The sequence below is a fragment of the Prionailurus viverrinus genome, chromosome C2 (genome assembly GCF_022837055.1).
Source record: "Prionailurus viverrinus isolate Anna chromosome C2, UM_Priviv_1.0, whole genome shotgun sequence".
Classification (NCBI taxonomy): domain Eukaryota; kingdom Metazoa; phylum Chordata; class Mammalia; order Carnivora; family Felidae; genus Prionailurus; species Prionailurus viverrinus.
In genome coordinates, this window is record NC_062569.1 from 37,812,712 (window position 1) to 37,827,197 (window position 14,486).

The 14,486-nt window shown below is 40.5% G+C and overlaps 1 protein-coding gene across 3 annotated transcripts in view; it reads left to right on the top strand.

The window, feature by feature from the left end:
* PLS1 (plastin 1) overlaps positions 1-14,486 on the top strand; it is a 129,018-nt gene that overhangs the window by 72,710 nt on the left and 41,822 nt on the right. For 2 of the 3 annotated variants that reach the window (XM_047874595.1, XM_047874594.1), the window contains exon 2: positions 12,258-12,361. In XM_047874595.1, the coding sequence (XP_047730551.1) occupies positions 12,292-12,361 (70 nt within the window). In that variant the 5' untranslated portion in view covers positions 12,258-12,291. Of the gene's footprint in view, positions 1-8,150; positions 8,298-12,257; positions 12,362-14,486 lie in introns of all 3 variants that reach the window. The other variant, XM_047874596.1, reaches the window with a different exon arrangement.

The window sequence follows — 14,486 nt, forward strand, 5'->3', positions numbered from 1 at the left end:
ATACACCATTGCTCTCAAAAACTTAAAAATTGCAAGGTGATAAGGTGCTGTAATACAATATAGATACTAAGTCTGAGAAATTGGAGTTATCTGAGTACTCTGTGGGGAGACCACTAAGAATTTTCTTCCTTAGCTACAATTTTCATCTTTCTTTGCCTTTTCCTGTTTCAAGGTCCAGCTCAGATGGCACCTGCTCTGTAAAGTCTTCTTTGAAGACTAGAAGCCGTCAGAAGATTCTTCCTTTCCTACTTATTTCATTCTGGCTTGCATTGTGGTTCTGGAGGTGGCATCCTAGCTCATTTTGAGGGCTGACTCTTTGGTAGGGGCTCTGTCAGGGGCCATGTTGAAAAGGGGACCCTGAGGCAACTCAAGGCCTTGTGGGAAAGAGCTGTGATTGGTGAATGACGTCTGCAGTGGGTGAGGGAGTCTCATGTGCTTGCCATTGCTGTCATCTGGGGTTTATTGGCTCCCTTACTAGATTGTAAATTCTTTGAGAGCCAGTTCCATATGTGAGTCACCAGTAGATTACCTCCAACATTTGGAACAACACCTAGCACCTTAGATGTTTCCAGTAAATGTGCTGAGACGCAATGAGGCCAAAGGAGAAATTTATGGTGGAATTTGAGCTCTGCTTGGAGGGCACATGAAGAATTGAATGTGAAAGAGTAGAGTTTCTCGGGACAGGAAAAGACATGAAGGAAAGTTATGGGACAATCAGGAAGAGGCCTTGGGAGAAAGAGGTCTTTCTCAGGGTAGATTGGGAAAGAAGAATTGTTAACAGGGAGGGATTGGAGTCTGGAGGCATAGTTTTACAGCCAAAAATTATTGAGGCTATATTCTGAAGAAGGAAATGGTAGTATTAAGGAACAACAACCAAAAAGAGAGAGAGAGAGAGAATTTAATTATGGAAGACATCAGCTTTTGGAATGGTTTCTTCTAGAATTTAAAAATAGAGAATAATTAGGCAGCTTGTATAATTTTGAATAGTGATATAGTGACATCTCATGGAATGATTGTAAACTGGAATCCAAAACAACAATAAAAGCAGCAAATAGATTTGATTTAAAAACCTGTTGTTTCTAATGTTCCTACTTAAAGTTTATTTCAGGCCACTTTCTTTCAGCATCTGTAACTACATTAGACCACTAATCATGTAAAAAAAAATGCTATTACAAGACAAGATGGAGGGATGCCTCACTGGCTCAGTCGGAAGAGCATGCAACTCTTGATCTCAGGGTCATGAGTTCGAGCCCCACACTTGGTGTAGAGATTACTTAAAAATAAATAAATAAACTTAAAAAAAAAAAGACTAGATGGAGAGTTTTGGTTTTTTCATCTTCATTCATTCCTGAATTCCTGTCTGCCATATATCTTCCTTGTTCCCTTTGTACTTTGGAAGCACATTACTGTGCCATGCAGCAAATTATAATGTGGGTCCCATTGAGGTTTAGATGAAGTACCCCTTTGGAAATTGAACTAACTTACAGGGTCTTGATACTTGGGGGTACCTGCTTTCACTGAGCTGTTGGATAAACCTGCAAACATCTTAGATGTCTGTTTTTTTACTGTCAGGTGTTTGGTAAGTTGCTCTCCCCACCGCCCCGCACCCGCCCCGTTACCTGCACTGCATTAGTGATTTCCTGACTTTAATGATTTGTTGACTCTGAATGTTTTTTTTTACTGTAGCTGGATTGCCCTGCCCTGCCTCACAACAAAAAGGCCTGCCATTCCTCATAATATATTACTACTGAGTTTGTCATCTTTTTAAAAAAATTTTTGGGGGCGCCTGGGTGGCTCAGTCGGTTGGGCGTCCGACTTCAGCTCAGGTCACGATCTCATGGTCCGAGAGTTCGAGCCCCGCGTCGGGCTCTGGGCTGATGGCTCAGAGCCTGGAGCGTGCTTCTGATTCTGTGTCTCCCTCTTTCTCTGCCCCTCCCCCGTTCATGCTCTGTCTCTCTCTGTCCCAAAAATAAATAAACGTTAGGGGCGCCTGGGTGGCGCAGTCGGTTAAGCGTCCGACTTCAGCCAGGTCACCATCTCGCGGTCCGTGAGTTCGAGCCCCGCGTCAGGCTCTGGGCGGATGGCTCGGAGCCTGGAGCCTGTTTCCGATTCTGTGTCTCCCTCTCTCTCTGCCCCTCCCCCGTTCATGCTCTGTCTCTCTCTGTCTCAAAAATAAATAAACGTTAAAAAAAAAAATTAAAAAAAAATTTTTTTAATGTTTATTCATTTTTTTTTTAATTTTTTTTTCAACATTTATTTATTTTTGGGACAGAGAGAGACAGAGCATGAATGGGGGAGGGGCAGAGAGAGAGGGAGACACAGAATCGGAAACAGGCTCCAGGCTCTGAGCCGTCAGCCCAGAGCCTGACGCGGGGCTCGAACTCACGGGCCACGAGATCATGACCTGGCTGAAGTCGGACGCTTAACCGACTGCGCCACCCAGGCGCTCCAATGTTTATTCATTTTTTGAGAGAGAGAGAGAGAGCACAAGTGGGGGAGCAGCAGAGAGAGAGGGAGACACAGAATTCAAAGCAGGCTCCAGGCTCTGAGCTGTCAGCACAGAACCCGATGGGGGGCTCAAACCCATGAACTGAGAGATCATGACCTGAGCCGAAGTCAGAAGCTTAACCAACTAAGCCACCCAGGCGCCCCTGAGTTTTTCATCTTTACCTAGAAACCAATTAACAGAAATGGGAAGGAGAATCTTTCTGGATAAAGGGAAGGGAAAAAAGGTGCAGAGAAGCCATAAGCCTGGAGGCCTTTAGGCTATGAATGTAATCTTCAGTGCTGCTGATTGCTGTGGGAGCAACCATAATCTAACTTTTTTGTACTTCACTAATGCACTGAGCTTTCTGAGATCAGGTGTGGTGGTGGTGGTAAAATACAAATTATGACAAATACCAATGATACTGTGATAGTGTTGAGTGGTGACAGATGGCAGCTACAGTTGTGGTGAGCACAGCACAACATATAGAGATGCTGAATCACTATGTTGTGCACCTGACACTAATGTAACATTGTGTGTCAACCAAACAACAACAACAACAACAACAACAGAAACCTTAAAACTATTGTGCTTCTTATCTACATGTAAACTTAGAAAATATAATTATGATTAATTTTCTTTCCCAGTTCGGAATGTTTAAATATTTTCTATTGTTTGAGGAATTGACACCCCCCCCCCTTACATTTTCTTTTTGTAAACTATGTCTGTTATTACTCCTCATATATCGTTTGGACTCTTGGTTGCAAGCAATAGAAACTTAGTTTAACTGGCTTTAAAGAAAAATTGTTTCAAGTAACTAAAGACATAAAGGCTTTAGGCCAGTGGGATTTAGCACTTAACTCTGCCCAGACAGGTTTTCTCTTCACCCACTGGCTCTGCTCTCTGCTATGTTGGTTTTGGCTTAATTCTCTGCTTCAGGTCTTCCCCTTCTGGAGGCAAGATTGATGTGGCTGTTCTGGCCTGTACTTCTTCATGAAAAACTGATCCAGGGGAGTTTGTGGGACTCTTATTACAGAAAGCTCCACAAAAGCTTTCTTAATGTCTCATTGGCTCCAACTGTGTTACATGCCTATCCCTAAACCAAATCCCTGCAGCAGAGAATATGATGTATTGATTGGCCTGGACCTAGAACTTCACTCAACTGTTACATGTGGATTATATGGAATGAGCGGAACCCCAAAACTAAAATTGGTGCTGTTACCAGGAGAAGGGAAATGGTTACTGGAGAAGAAAACAAAACAAAACATTGGGAAATGATATTTGAAGTATTGATGGTATTGTAACATTATATGATAGCAGTTTGGGGAACATTAGTATGGTAAATTTTCTCAGAGAGTCAGAGAAGTCCTAAAGTGGAGGTGGGAGTGGGGGAGAGTAGGTGGGATATAAATAATAAATGAGAAGGAAAAGATCCTGGGATGATGGGCAGATCCAGTTACCTGAGCTGGGAATCTGTGATTAGTGGGCTCCTGACCTGCTGGCTCCTCTTCTCTCAGAGAAGCTGACACTTAGAAATATCCCTTACTGGGAGCAGGGATGTGGTGAGTGGTGCTAGCAGAGGTTGGGTTTTGACACATTAAGAGACAAAATGTGTTCTTCAGGCTTTTAGACTGAGCTAATGTTATGCGAGTGTTTCTAGAGAAACATAGCTCTACCAGGTTCCCTTGGGAGACCAAGTGAGGTCACATGGAATTAGGGAGGTGTAGAAGCAAAATTAATAGACCAGAGTTTTGATCTGACACACATGGTGTTTTATAAAAGGATTCACATCATTTGCAAAAACTAAAAAAATTTCACATAAAAATACGGATTTCTGGCTTTTCTTTAAAAATCAGATGTGGTGACCTTGGGCCTGATTCCTGTTGGCAGCAGTCCACTGTGGCTCAGCAGTGGCTTCCCCTTTCAGAGCCCTGGCTGGCATCATGTACACATCAGGAAAAGGCTAAAGTCTAGGGAGTCAGATATAAGGGCCTCCGTCCTCCTCCAGGACTTCAGGAACCAGGAAGGCTTTTCATGGGCTGCTGGGCAGAAGTGTTGCTGAGCTTGGGGCCATGGGACAACACTGATCAGCAGGTCCCAAGAACTGATTCCCACTTGATAGACTGTAATTTCCTCAGCTTACAAGTTATTCACTTAAGTATTCACTTAATGTTGAACTTAGAGCTTGAGACTTCAGGAAGGTACTGGGGCCTGTCTTCCCCTTTCTTTCACATCCCCAAATGGTTCCAATCAGTCTTCTATGGATAGTCTTGACCTAAACTTTGATCAGTAAACTCTACTTTAGACCTTTTGTGTATACGTTTAATGCAATTTCCTATTTCTCAACTGAAAAATTACTAAGCGTGGTTTGCACGTGCACAAGCATGCACAACCCCCTTCTAGCCTTCCTTCTCATATTGCTGCTCTATATACTGCTATTGCCTTGGCTGCGATTAGTCCAGAAACTTCCAACCTAGAATCACATAGTTTCAATGAGCTTGACTGTAAATAATATATAGTATTCAAAGAGGTCCCTTTAAATCTAGACTTACACAGCAAACAAATTAGGGGACAATTCTAATTTGTTTATGAAAAGAGAAATAATCATAATATTCCTTTATATCATTTACCAAAAAATCAGTTTTAATTAAACTTAGGCATTTATAGTTGACCCCAATCAGCATTATATTAAGTATAGTTCTAGGGGCGCCTGGGTGGCTCAGTCGGTTAGGCGGCCGACTTCGGCTCAGGTCATGATCTTGCGGTCCATGAGTTCTAGCCCTGCGTTGGGCTCTGTGCTGACAGCTCAGAGCCTGGAGCCTGCTTCATATTCTGTGTCTCCCTCTCTCTGACCCTCCCCTGTTCATGCTCTGTCTCTCCCTGTCTCAAAAATAAATAAACGTTCAAAAAAAATTTTTTAAGTATAGTTCTAGAAGAAATTAATTCTTATTAATCTTTAAACTTTCATGCTTAGTTCAAATTGTATTTGCTGAATACTTGACTGAATGATTTTAAACTCTCTTACTATGGGCTACATATTGAGGCTTTTAAGTGAATGGATACAGAAAGGTCTTGGTGGCAACTTTAGCAGCCAATGAACGCTCAGGTCAGCACCAAACTCAGTGCCCAAATGTACAAATGCGCAATAGTATTGTCACCATAATTGTGGCTAGTCGTGGAGATGACCATGGCAGTGGCTCATGCAGTAAGGCAGTGAGTGGGGAGAAGATGTAGGCAAGTCCTCTCTGTTCTCTGCTTTGCCCAGCAGATTTTCTTATTTAGACATCTGGTGTTTGCACAAGAGCATTGGCCCTTAAAGATTCATCCAGGGAAGAATTGAGGGTATTTACATATGTATATATATATATATATATATATATATATATATATATATACACACACACACACACACACACACATACATATATATATTTTTTTCACATATATACATATATATATTTACTCCTTTGTAAAGGAATTTGGGGGAAATGGACAAAAATTATTTTTGAAAGATTTAGAAAAAACACCTGCTATATATAGCCAAGTGGGCTCAAAATTTTGAATACCATCTTTGTGCCCCTAATACTGGGTAGGGTGAACAGGTGCTTCGTAAGTTGTGAATAAGTAATGAGTAAGTGGGTGAGTGAATGAAGAGAACCGGTTATTGAGGTATGGAGATTCTTTCAGTCTCTTCACTCACCTGTTGGTGACACATTTCGCAGAGACAACTGTTCTGCTTGGCACCTTTTTTACCTAGTACTCTCCCTGCTCTATGAAGAGAAATATTACCATTAGTGAATTTTAGTAAATTTTCCCCACATGCGTAACACATTAAGGCTATTGGAAACATAAAAATCAGAAAACCTGCATCTTCTACCTGTATAGAGCAAACAGTGAGTTTAGGAAGGTGAATGAGATTAACAGAATGTGACTATCACAGGAAGTACATGATCAAGAATAAGTTAATGCATGTGAGCTGAATAACATATAAGAGCCAAGGTGAAAACAGAGGCTATGATGCTAATGCAGGTGGGAAGGAGGTAAGAACATGAGTGTGGCGGGCAGACCATGGAATGGAGAGTAGGGGGCAGAAGGCACATGAATTAGGTGGTGTGGGGACTGATGAAATGGTTAATCCTTGGAACTGAAGCAGAAAAAAGCCCCAACATTAAGATATCTGTATATTATTATTTTTTGTCATGTTTGTTTTTGTAGATTGCTAAACCGCCCTTTAAAAAGAAGTCACAAATGAGTTAGTTTGGAACTAAGTGTCACTGCCTCACAGATGTGTTATACCTGGCTTAACTCTTCATAGTGGTGCTGATTATGGTCTCTACGATTGTGCAAGCACTTAGGCAATTGGCTTTGCTTATCTGAGAATAAAGTTACATTTTTATAAGTTACCCTTTTAAGACAGTTTGGGATTTTGCCAGTTTAGGCTTGTTGGCAATCCAGTTGATGACTTATCAGGAAAGTTCACCAGCATAGCTGCCCCTTGTAAAATGAATTAAAAAAAAATGGAGCTCAGTTCTTTCAGTGCAGAAGGATGCTCAGGAGAAATGTGAATTATATCATACCCATTTAATAGCTTTCTCTGTCCAAAGAGGGGTCAGACTGGTGTGTAAAATTTAATAAAGTCAGTGGTCTCCCAGTTCATACTTATATTAGAAAGTCAGGAGACATTCCAGTTAACTAGAGAAAATCTGATGAAGTAACAGTTTGATAGGGAATATGAATATTTGCGTTTTGCAGAATGATGTCGTTCCCTGTTGTGAAATGTGGTTGAAAAAAGATTGCTGGAAATACAGAAAAATGAAAGTATTTTCCAGGTTTCCTTTAAACTAAAAAGGAAACTCTTCAGTCATATTTCTTAGCTGCTTATTTTTTTCATATAGTGACTTATTCTACTGACCTTGTGATCTTTAAACTTGTACTGGGGAGCTGAAAATAGAACATAGTAAGAAAAGTGGAACACTGCAGTGGGAGATAAGAGAAGTTTATGAAGAAGAGGGGGAAGATGTAGGATGCCATAGTATTGCCCCTCCCAGAGATACTGCCATGCTCCAGAACCTCTGAGCCTAGGCACTTCTCCAGAGAATTGGAGGATTTTTTTTTTTCATAAAAAAGGACAGGCTTTTTCCATAAAAGTCAGGTATGAAAGAAATATCACATTTGTGTATGTTCTTTAAAGCAAATTTATTTTTTTAGATTAAATATAATTTATTGTCAAATTGGTTTCCGTACAACACCCAGTGTTCATCCCAACAGGTGCCCTCCTCAATGCCCATCACCCACTTTCCCTCTCCTCTACCTCCCCATCAACCCTCAGTTTGTTCTCATTTTGACTGTGAAGGCTCATCCTGCCTGAGTCAGTCAAGTGCTTCTCAGGCACCTGGAATCTGCCCCTCAGCCTCTCTTGTCCTGGGGTCTTAAACAGAGCAGAGGCTCGCGGGAAGCTCTTCTGTCCTGGATCATCAGTCCCCAGTGTCTGCCTGGGAAATGCCCGTTACTCACAACGGTGCATTCCTTCAGCACGGATTCTCCTGCACCTTGTCTGCCCCTGTCTCTGCCACCCTTGTGGCCACAGTCTTCCTTGCCGGCATCTGCAGATTTCCCTGTTTGCCCATGGAGACAATTTCTCCCTCTCTCTGTCTTCCTTATCTAGTGGCTTCTCAGGGATCTCCTCCTCCTGCTGCCCCATTTCCAGAACACCCAGTAAACCCTGAGGAGGTTTGTGCTTCTACCCGAGGACTCGGAACCGCAGATTCCAGGCTGGTTTTGCTTTCTGTGCTGCCAGCGTGCCTGACAAGAGGTAGTTACTACTTTAGTTGAGGGGTGTGACTGAGGCGGGGGAGAAGAAACACAATTCTTCTTGGAGAAGAAGCACAATTTGATATTTCAATAAATTATTCTTCTACAATAATATTAACTGTTTTGACTGTTCAAGATTGAAGTACTTGAAAAAAATGTTTCCCCATGTCCTGAGGGACTTTGGGAAATTTTCTCCTGTTCAAAACATATTCTTGTGTTACCTTTATTATTTTATTTATGTATCATTTTTTTTTACTATCTGAACTTAAAAGTTAAAAAATTATCTCGTGAATTATTTAAAACAAAACAATTCTTAAAGTAGGTACAGAGACAGTATAACCAGTATCCATATACTGAATGCTCAGATTGAACAGATGTTAAATTTTGCCATAATTGCTTCAAATTTCTCTTAAAAAAATGTAATGGATCCAGTGCCAGCTCCCAGCTGTGCCCCTTTCCTACTTCTCCATAGACAACCACTATTCTGAATTTGTTGCATCATTCCCATGTGTTTTTAAGTTTTACTGTATATGTTTGGCAACATATGTAGTACATACATGTGTTTTTATAATTCACAATAATTGGTACATATACCGTATGTATCTCTTAGCACTTTGCTTTTTCCAGTTACTATGTTTTTAAGAAACGAGTGTAGTTCATTTATTTTGCTGATGTATAAATAGTCTAATAATGTATTCATCTGTTAGTCTAAAGAAAACAGACATTTGCCCTTAAAATATAAATTTGCCCTTAAGGGGCGCCTAGGTGGCTTAGTCAGTTAAGCATCTGAGTCTTGGTTTCAGCTCAGGTCATGATCTCTCGGTTTGTGAGTTCAAGCCCTATGTTGGGCTCCTCACTGTCAGTGCGGAGCCTGCTTGGGACTCTCTCTCTCCCTCTCTCTCTGCCCCTTCCCTGCTGTGCACGCTCTCTCTCTCAAAATAAATAAACTTAAAAAAAAATTCCCTCATATCCTTAACAAAAGTTTTGCCTTTAAAATATAAATCTGATGAGCACTGTAAGGGTTTATCAGTCACCTATACTTAAGTGTGAAGTGGTCATCAGTCTTTTCTTTAAAACTACCTGTGATGCTTGCAGTGAGAGAATAGGGATGCTAATTGAACTACATGTAGATTTTAAGGGTTTGGAGGCATTAGAAACAGATTTGATGTTGATTCTCTCTCTCTCTCTCTCTCTCTCTCTCTCTCTCTCTCTCTCTCCCTCTCTCTTTAAACCTTCCTTAGGTAACCTGTGCAGCCCTCTAATTTACATTTAAGGGAGGACACTTGTTCAATCAATAGAAGAACAGATCAATACATAGTAAGCTCATGTATGACATTAGCATAGCTCCAGGCCCATTGAAAGCCCTCAGTAAATATTTGCCATTATTTTTTATATTACTAGAGAAGGGGGAAGTAAGGAAAAAAAGGGAATTTTGGAGGATAGATTAGGGGGCAGGCTGCCTCCTCTGTGTCAACGGCTACCTCAAGAACTCAGGATCTCGGGTGACCAGGGCTAGGGCCACAGGGGGAGGAGAGAAAACAGAATAGCCCAGAAACCAAAAGGTGCCAGAGAAAACAGGTTTGGTCCCTCACAGTTGGGATCTTTACAGTTGGTAGAAAGGTTTCAGAATCTTCTTGGTCTCAAGGGCTGTTCTTAATGCCTTTTCGCCGAAACTGTTCTGGATCCTGGGGTTTTAGATCCTATAAATTATAAATGGCTGCTTAGACTAATTTTGGTAAAGTTTTTAAAAAATTTTTGTAATTTTTTTTTTTAATTTTTGAGGGTGGGGAGGGGCAGAGAGAGGGAGAGAAGGAGACACAGAATCGGAAGCAGGCTCCAGGCTCTGAGCTGTCAGCACAGAGCTAGCTGTGGGACTTGAACGCAACAAACTGTGAGATCATGACCTGAGCCAAAGTCAGACACTCAACTGACTGAGCCACCCGGGTGCCCCAATTTTGGTAAAGCTTTTAGAGGTTCATGGAAGTTAGAAATTTGAGGGAGGATAAAAGATCAGATCCCATTTCATCTAATTGGGAAGTTCATTTTTAGAGTATACTTCCTTAACTTTCTAAATATATACTTTGTTATATCAGGATACCCTTGAGGATTAGGAGCGGGGGAGAAAGGCTTTAATTGGTGAAAGAAAGTTTTTTATTTAAAAAAAAAATTTTTTTTTCAACGTTTATTTATTTTTGGGACAGAGAGAGACAGAGCATGAATGGGGGAGGGGCAGAGAGAGAGGGAGACAGAATCGGAAACAGGCTCCAGGCTCTGAGCCATCAGCCCAGAGCCTGACGCGGGGCTCGAACTCACGGACCGCAAGATCGTGACCTGGCTGAAGTCGGACGCTTAACCGACTGCGCCACCCAGGCACCCCAAAAGTTTTTTAAATTATATGGGCTAAAAAAACAAAGCGGAGAAGGAAAGCAGTTTTGGAATTACTGAAGAAAAAATGGCACATAACAAAATCTATGGGAAGATACAGCTGTCTATAGAATTCAACATAACCTGCCCTGTTGGTGAGTCTCTGGTCAGTGATCCTGGCTGCCTTTGGGCTGCATCTTTCAAGATGACTCTGAAATACTGTGCTCTTCTGAGCTGTCTCAGCATCCAGGTAGGACTCCTTCCATGCCAGGTGTTTGGAAGCTGGTTAAATGCTGTGTTCCTCATTTCTAAAACTGCAAAGTGAATTCTAGTAACTGCCTTCTGGAGGGTTTCAGGACTGGCAAATGATGTGCCTGATAAATATGAGTCAATCTAGCAAGAATTCTTCCTCCAAAACTTTACAAAGAATTTTACAAAGGCAGCTTTCTTTTAAAATGCAAATTTTTATTTCACAAGTATATAATATATACCTTATATATTATTACATAAATTAATGTGTATTATTACTCAAATACATATTTATGTGTTTATATGGCTTGTGACCACATTATATTTGGGAGAATGCAGAGTACACGGACCTAGAGACAAGAATGAAACACAGTTTGGTTCGATGACAGCTTAGTGATGAAGCAATGAGTTACTCACTTTCACACCTTGAAAAAGTTACTCATGACTATTTAATTTATTTAAAAATTAAATAGGGGCACCTGGGTGGCTCAGTCGGTTAAGCGTTGGACTTCAGCTTAGGTCATGATCTCACGGTGTATGGGTTCGAGCCCCGTGTCAGGCTCTGTGCTCACAGCTCAGAGCCTGGACCCTGCTTTGGATTCTGTGTCTCCCTCTCACTCTGCTCCTACCCCACTCATGCTGTGTCTCTCTTTCTCAAAAATAAATAAACATTCAAAAAAATTAAAAATTAAATAGTGGGCAATGGTATATTTTTTAAAACCCGAAGATTTAATTATACTTTAATTAGAACCAGGCCCCAGAATAACTGTAAGATACAGAAATTTGGGGAAGAACCCCCCCAAATTCCTAAGCAAGTATGTATACAAGTGACAAATGAGCCGTAACACTCTTGGAGGACTTCACACAATTTAAAACGATTTTTAACTGATCAGTGAAAATGTTAATGTATAAATTATTTGAAAAATTATGTGCTTACTTTATTCTTTTTGTGGACATTATTCATGTCTTAACATTTTACTTCCTGACCACTTCCTTTACATTTATAAATGCTACCCTTCTCTCAAACTTGAAATGTTTATTTTACTGAAGGAGCGGGGTACAATGTAAATGAAAATTGTACAGGCTACTGGGAAACATGTATGCCCTGTGTAAGGACAAGGCGTAAAAGACAGGCATTCCTTCCATTCCTTCCCTCTGCGGATTCTCTTATTGTCTGGCCCACCTATGCTGGGAAATAGTGTTATGGGGTATCTGTTCCTATTTGTTCCTTGTCAGGCAGACTTCTCAGGTGATTTCTTCTAGAGATTTTACTGCCTGTGTATTCTGTATTGCTTAGATAAATGTTTTCAAAGGGCTAATGTTCTTTTTATAACATTGTTTTTTCTAGCTGTAAAGACCTGAAGATAGTCTTTTCTTCGAAGATGGAAAACAGTACCACTACCATTTCTCGGGAAGAGCTGGAAGAGCTACAGGAAGCATTTAATAAAATAGGTATGGTTGGGAAAAACTAAATATGACATTGCTATTCTGCTTGATGTCAGACTTCCAGGAATGGAATACCCTCTTTTGGTTTTACTACCACCCATTTACCCTTAGCTTTATCCTGTTTCTCCCCCCACCCACCCCCCACCCCCCCATCTAGGTTTCACTGGATTCTTTCTTTCTGAAAGATAAATTAAGACTGGCTTGAATTTCTAAGAGAATTGGACTTTGAATTCTTTGATAATTTCTTTGCTGAGAGTAACCCAGGTTAATGAATGACAGTGTAACTGAATACGTTTAACATGATATCCTCATTACAGAAAGAAAATATAGAAACACTTCCTTGTTTATAAACTGAACTCTGGCCTTCATGTTTGTTGCTAACAGTAACACTTTCTGACTTCGCGCAGAACATTTTAAAATCTGAATATTGTTTTTAAAGGCTGTATGTCTTATTTTTATTCTTTCACTTTTTAAAGCCATTCAGTGTTTTGTCTTTATGACATTATCATTTGATGACTTTGTATTTTTCTTCCAAAAAAAATTCCCTCATACTCTTTTGGATCACAATTCTTCTGCACTTTTGCTCCTAGGAAACCTGTGGCAAACAAGAAGATAAATATCTATTGCTCTAGTCTGCAAATGCATGCAAGTGAAAGGCAAGCCCAGTGAAAGGATCTTGGGATGGTGACACCACCAATCCTGCTCCTCCCATAGTAGGCTCCTTCTCTGGTACAGAGGAGCAGTCTGTGGGGCACCTGGGTGGCTCAGTTGGTTAAGCATCTGACTTCAGCTCAGGTCATGATCTCTCCGTCCGTGAGTTTGAGCCCCGTGCCAGGCTCTGTGCTGACAGCTCACATTCAGATTCTGTGTTTCTCCCTCTTTCTCTCTACCCCTTTCCCACTTGCACTCTTTCTCACTCTCAAAAATAAATAAACGTTAAAAAAAAAAGACAGTCTGTGAGAAACGGTCAGATAATAGACTGGGGTGGACATATCATGATCACAATTGATCTTGTGCCTAGATTTCTCACAAACCTAGTGAATCATGACTAAAATTCATGTAAATGAGATGTGGTACAGAATTTTAGAGACCAATATAAAGAGAAAAGAAAGATTGAAGTTTGAAAAAGAAAGCCTCTCCAGAAAGAAAAAAGTAAAGCTGTCAGGAAGCTCACAACTTACACATCATTGCTATGAAGTGAAGTGAGTTGTACAAATCTCTGGACCCTTCCACTTCTCCCTGCACAGCCATCCCCAGAGTAACTCAAAACTTCCGAATACAGTCTGCATGGTGGCTGAATTAGGCTCACAGTGAATGCCTTAATCTTGTTTTTTTGTTTTTGTTTTTGTTTTTGTTTTTTGTTTTTTTGAGGACAATATATTTGTCATTAGAGCATTGCATGAATATGGTATGGCCTCTAAAAGATTATTTTTAATAATAAATTTTATAGAGTATTCTATGCAGTGCCCAGAGTCTTTTCAAGACAAAAATTAGGCAGTTATTAGGACATTCTGCTCATTTTGAGTGTTGAAACAGAGGAAATAATAAAAATGTATCCCTAGTCTGCTATTGGTGTTATTTTATTTTTTTATTTTTTTATTTTTTTTTTAAATTTTTTTTTTTTACATTTTATTTTTGATAGAGACAGAGCGTGAGCAGGGGAGGGGCAGAGAGAGAGGGAGACCCAGAATCCGAAGCAGGCTCCAGGCTCTGAGTTGTCAGCCCAGAGCCCAACGCCGGGCTCGAACTCACAGACCGTGAGATCATGACCTGAGCCGAAGTCGGACGCTTAACCGACTGAGCCACCCAGGTGCCCCTGGTGTTATTTTATAGGTGCAGTTTGGTAGCTTGAATAAAAGTGCTGCCTAGGTCTTGGTAGAAATGAATGAATTAGTAATCTCTTCTTTGTTTAGTACATGAACTTTACTCTTTATGACTCATGGACATATACTCTTGCAATATTTATTTAATGATATTTTGAATAAATAATTCACTGATGGAACAAATCTGACAGCCAGATAATTTACTCTGTATGAAGGCAGTGCTAACACTAGCATAATATGTACTAGCTTTATTGACCAGATAAATTGTTCCTTAAGAACCTACTATTCCCTCTGATAATTTGTCCCAG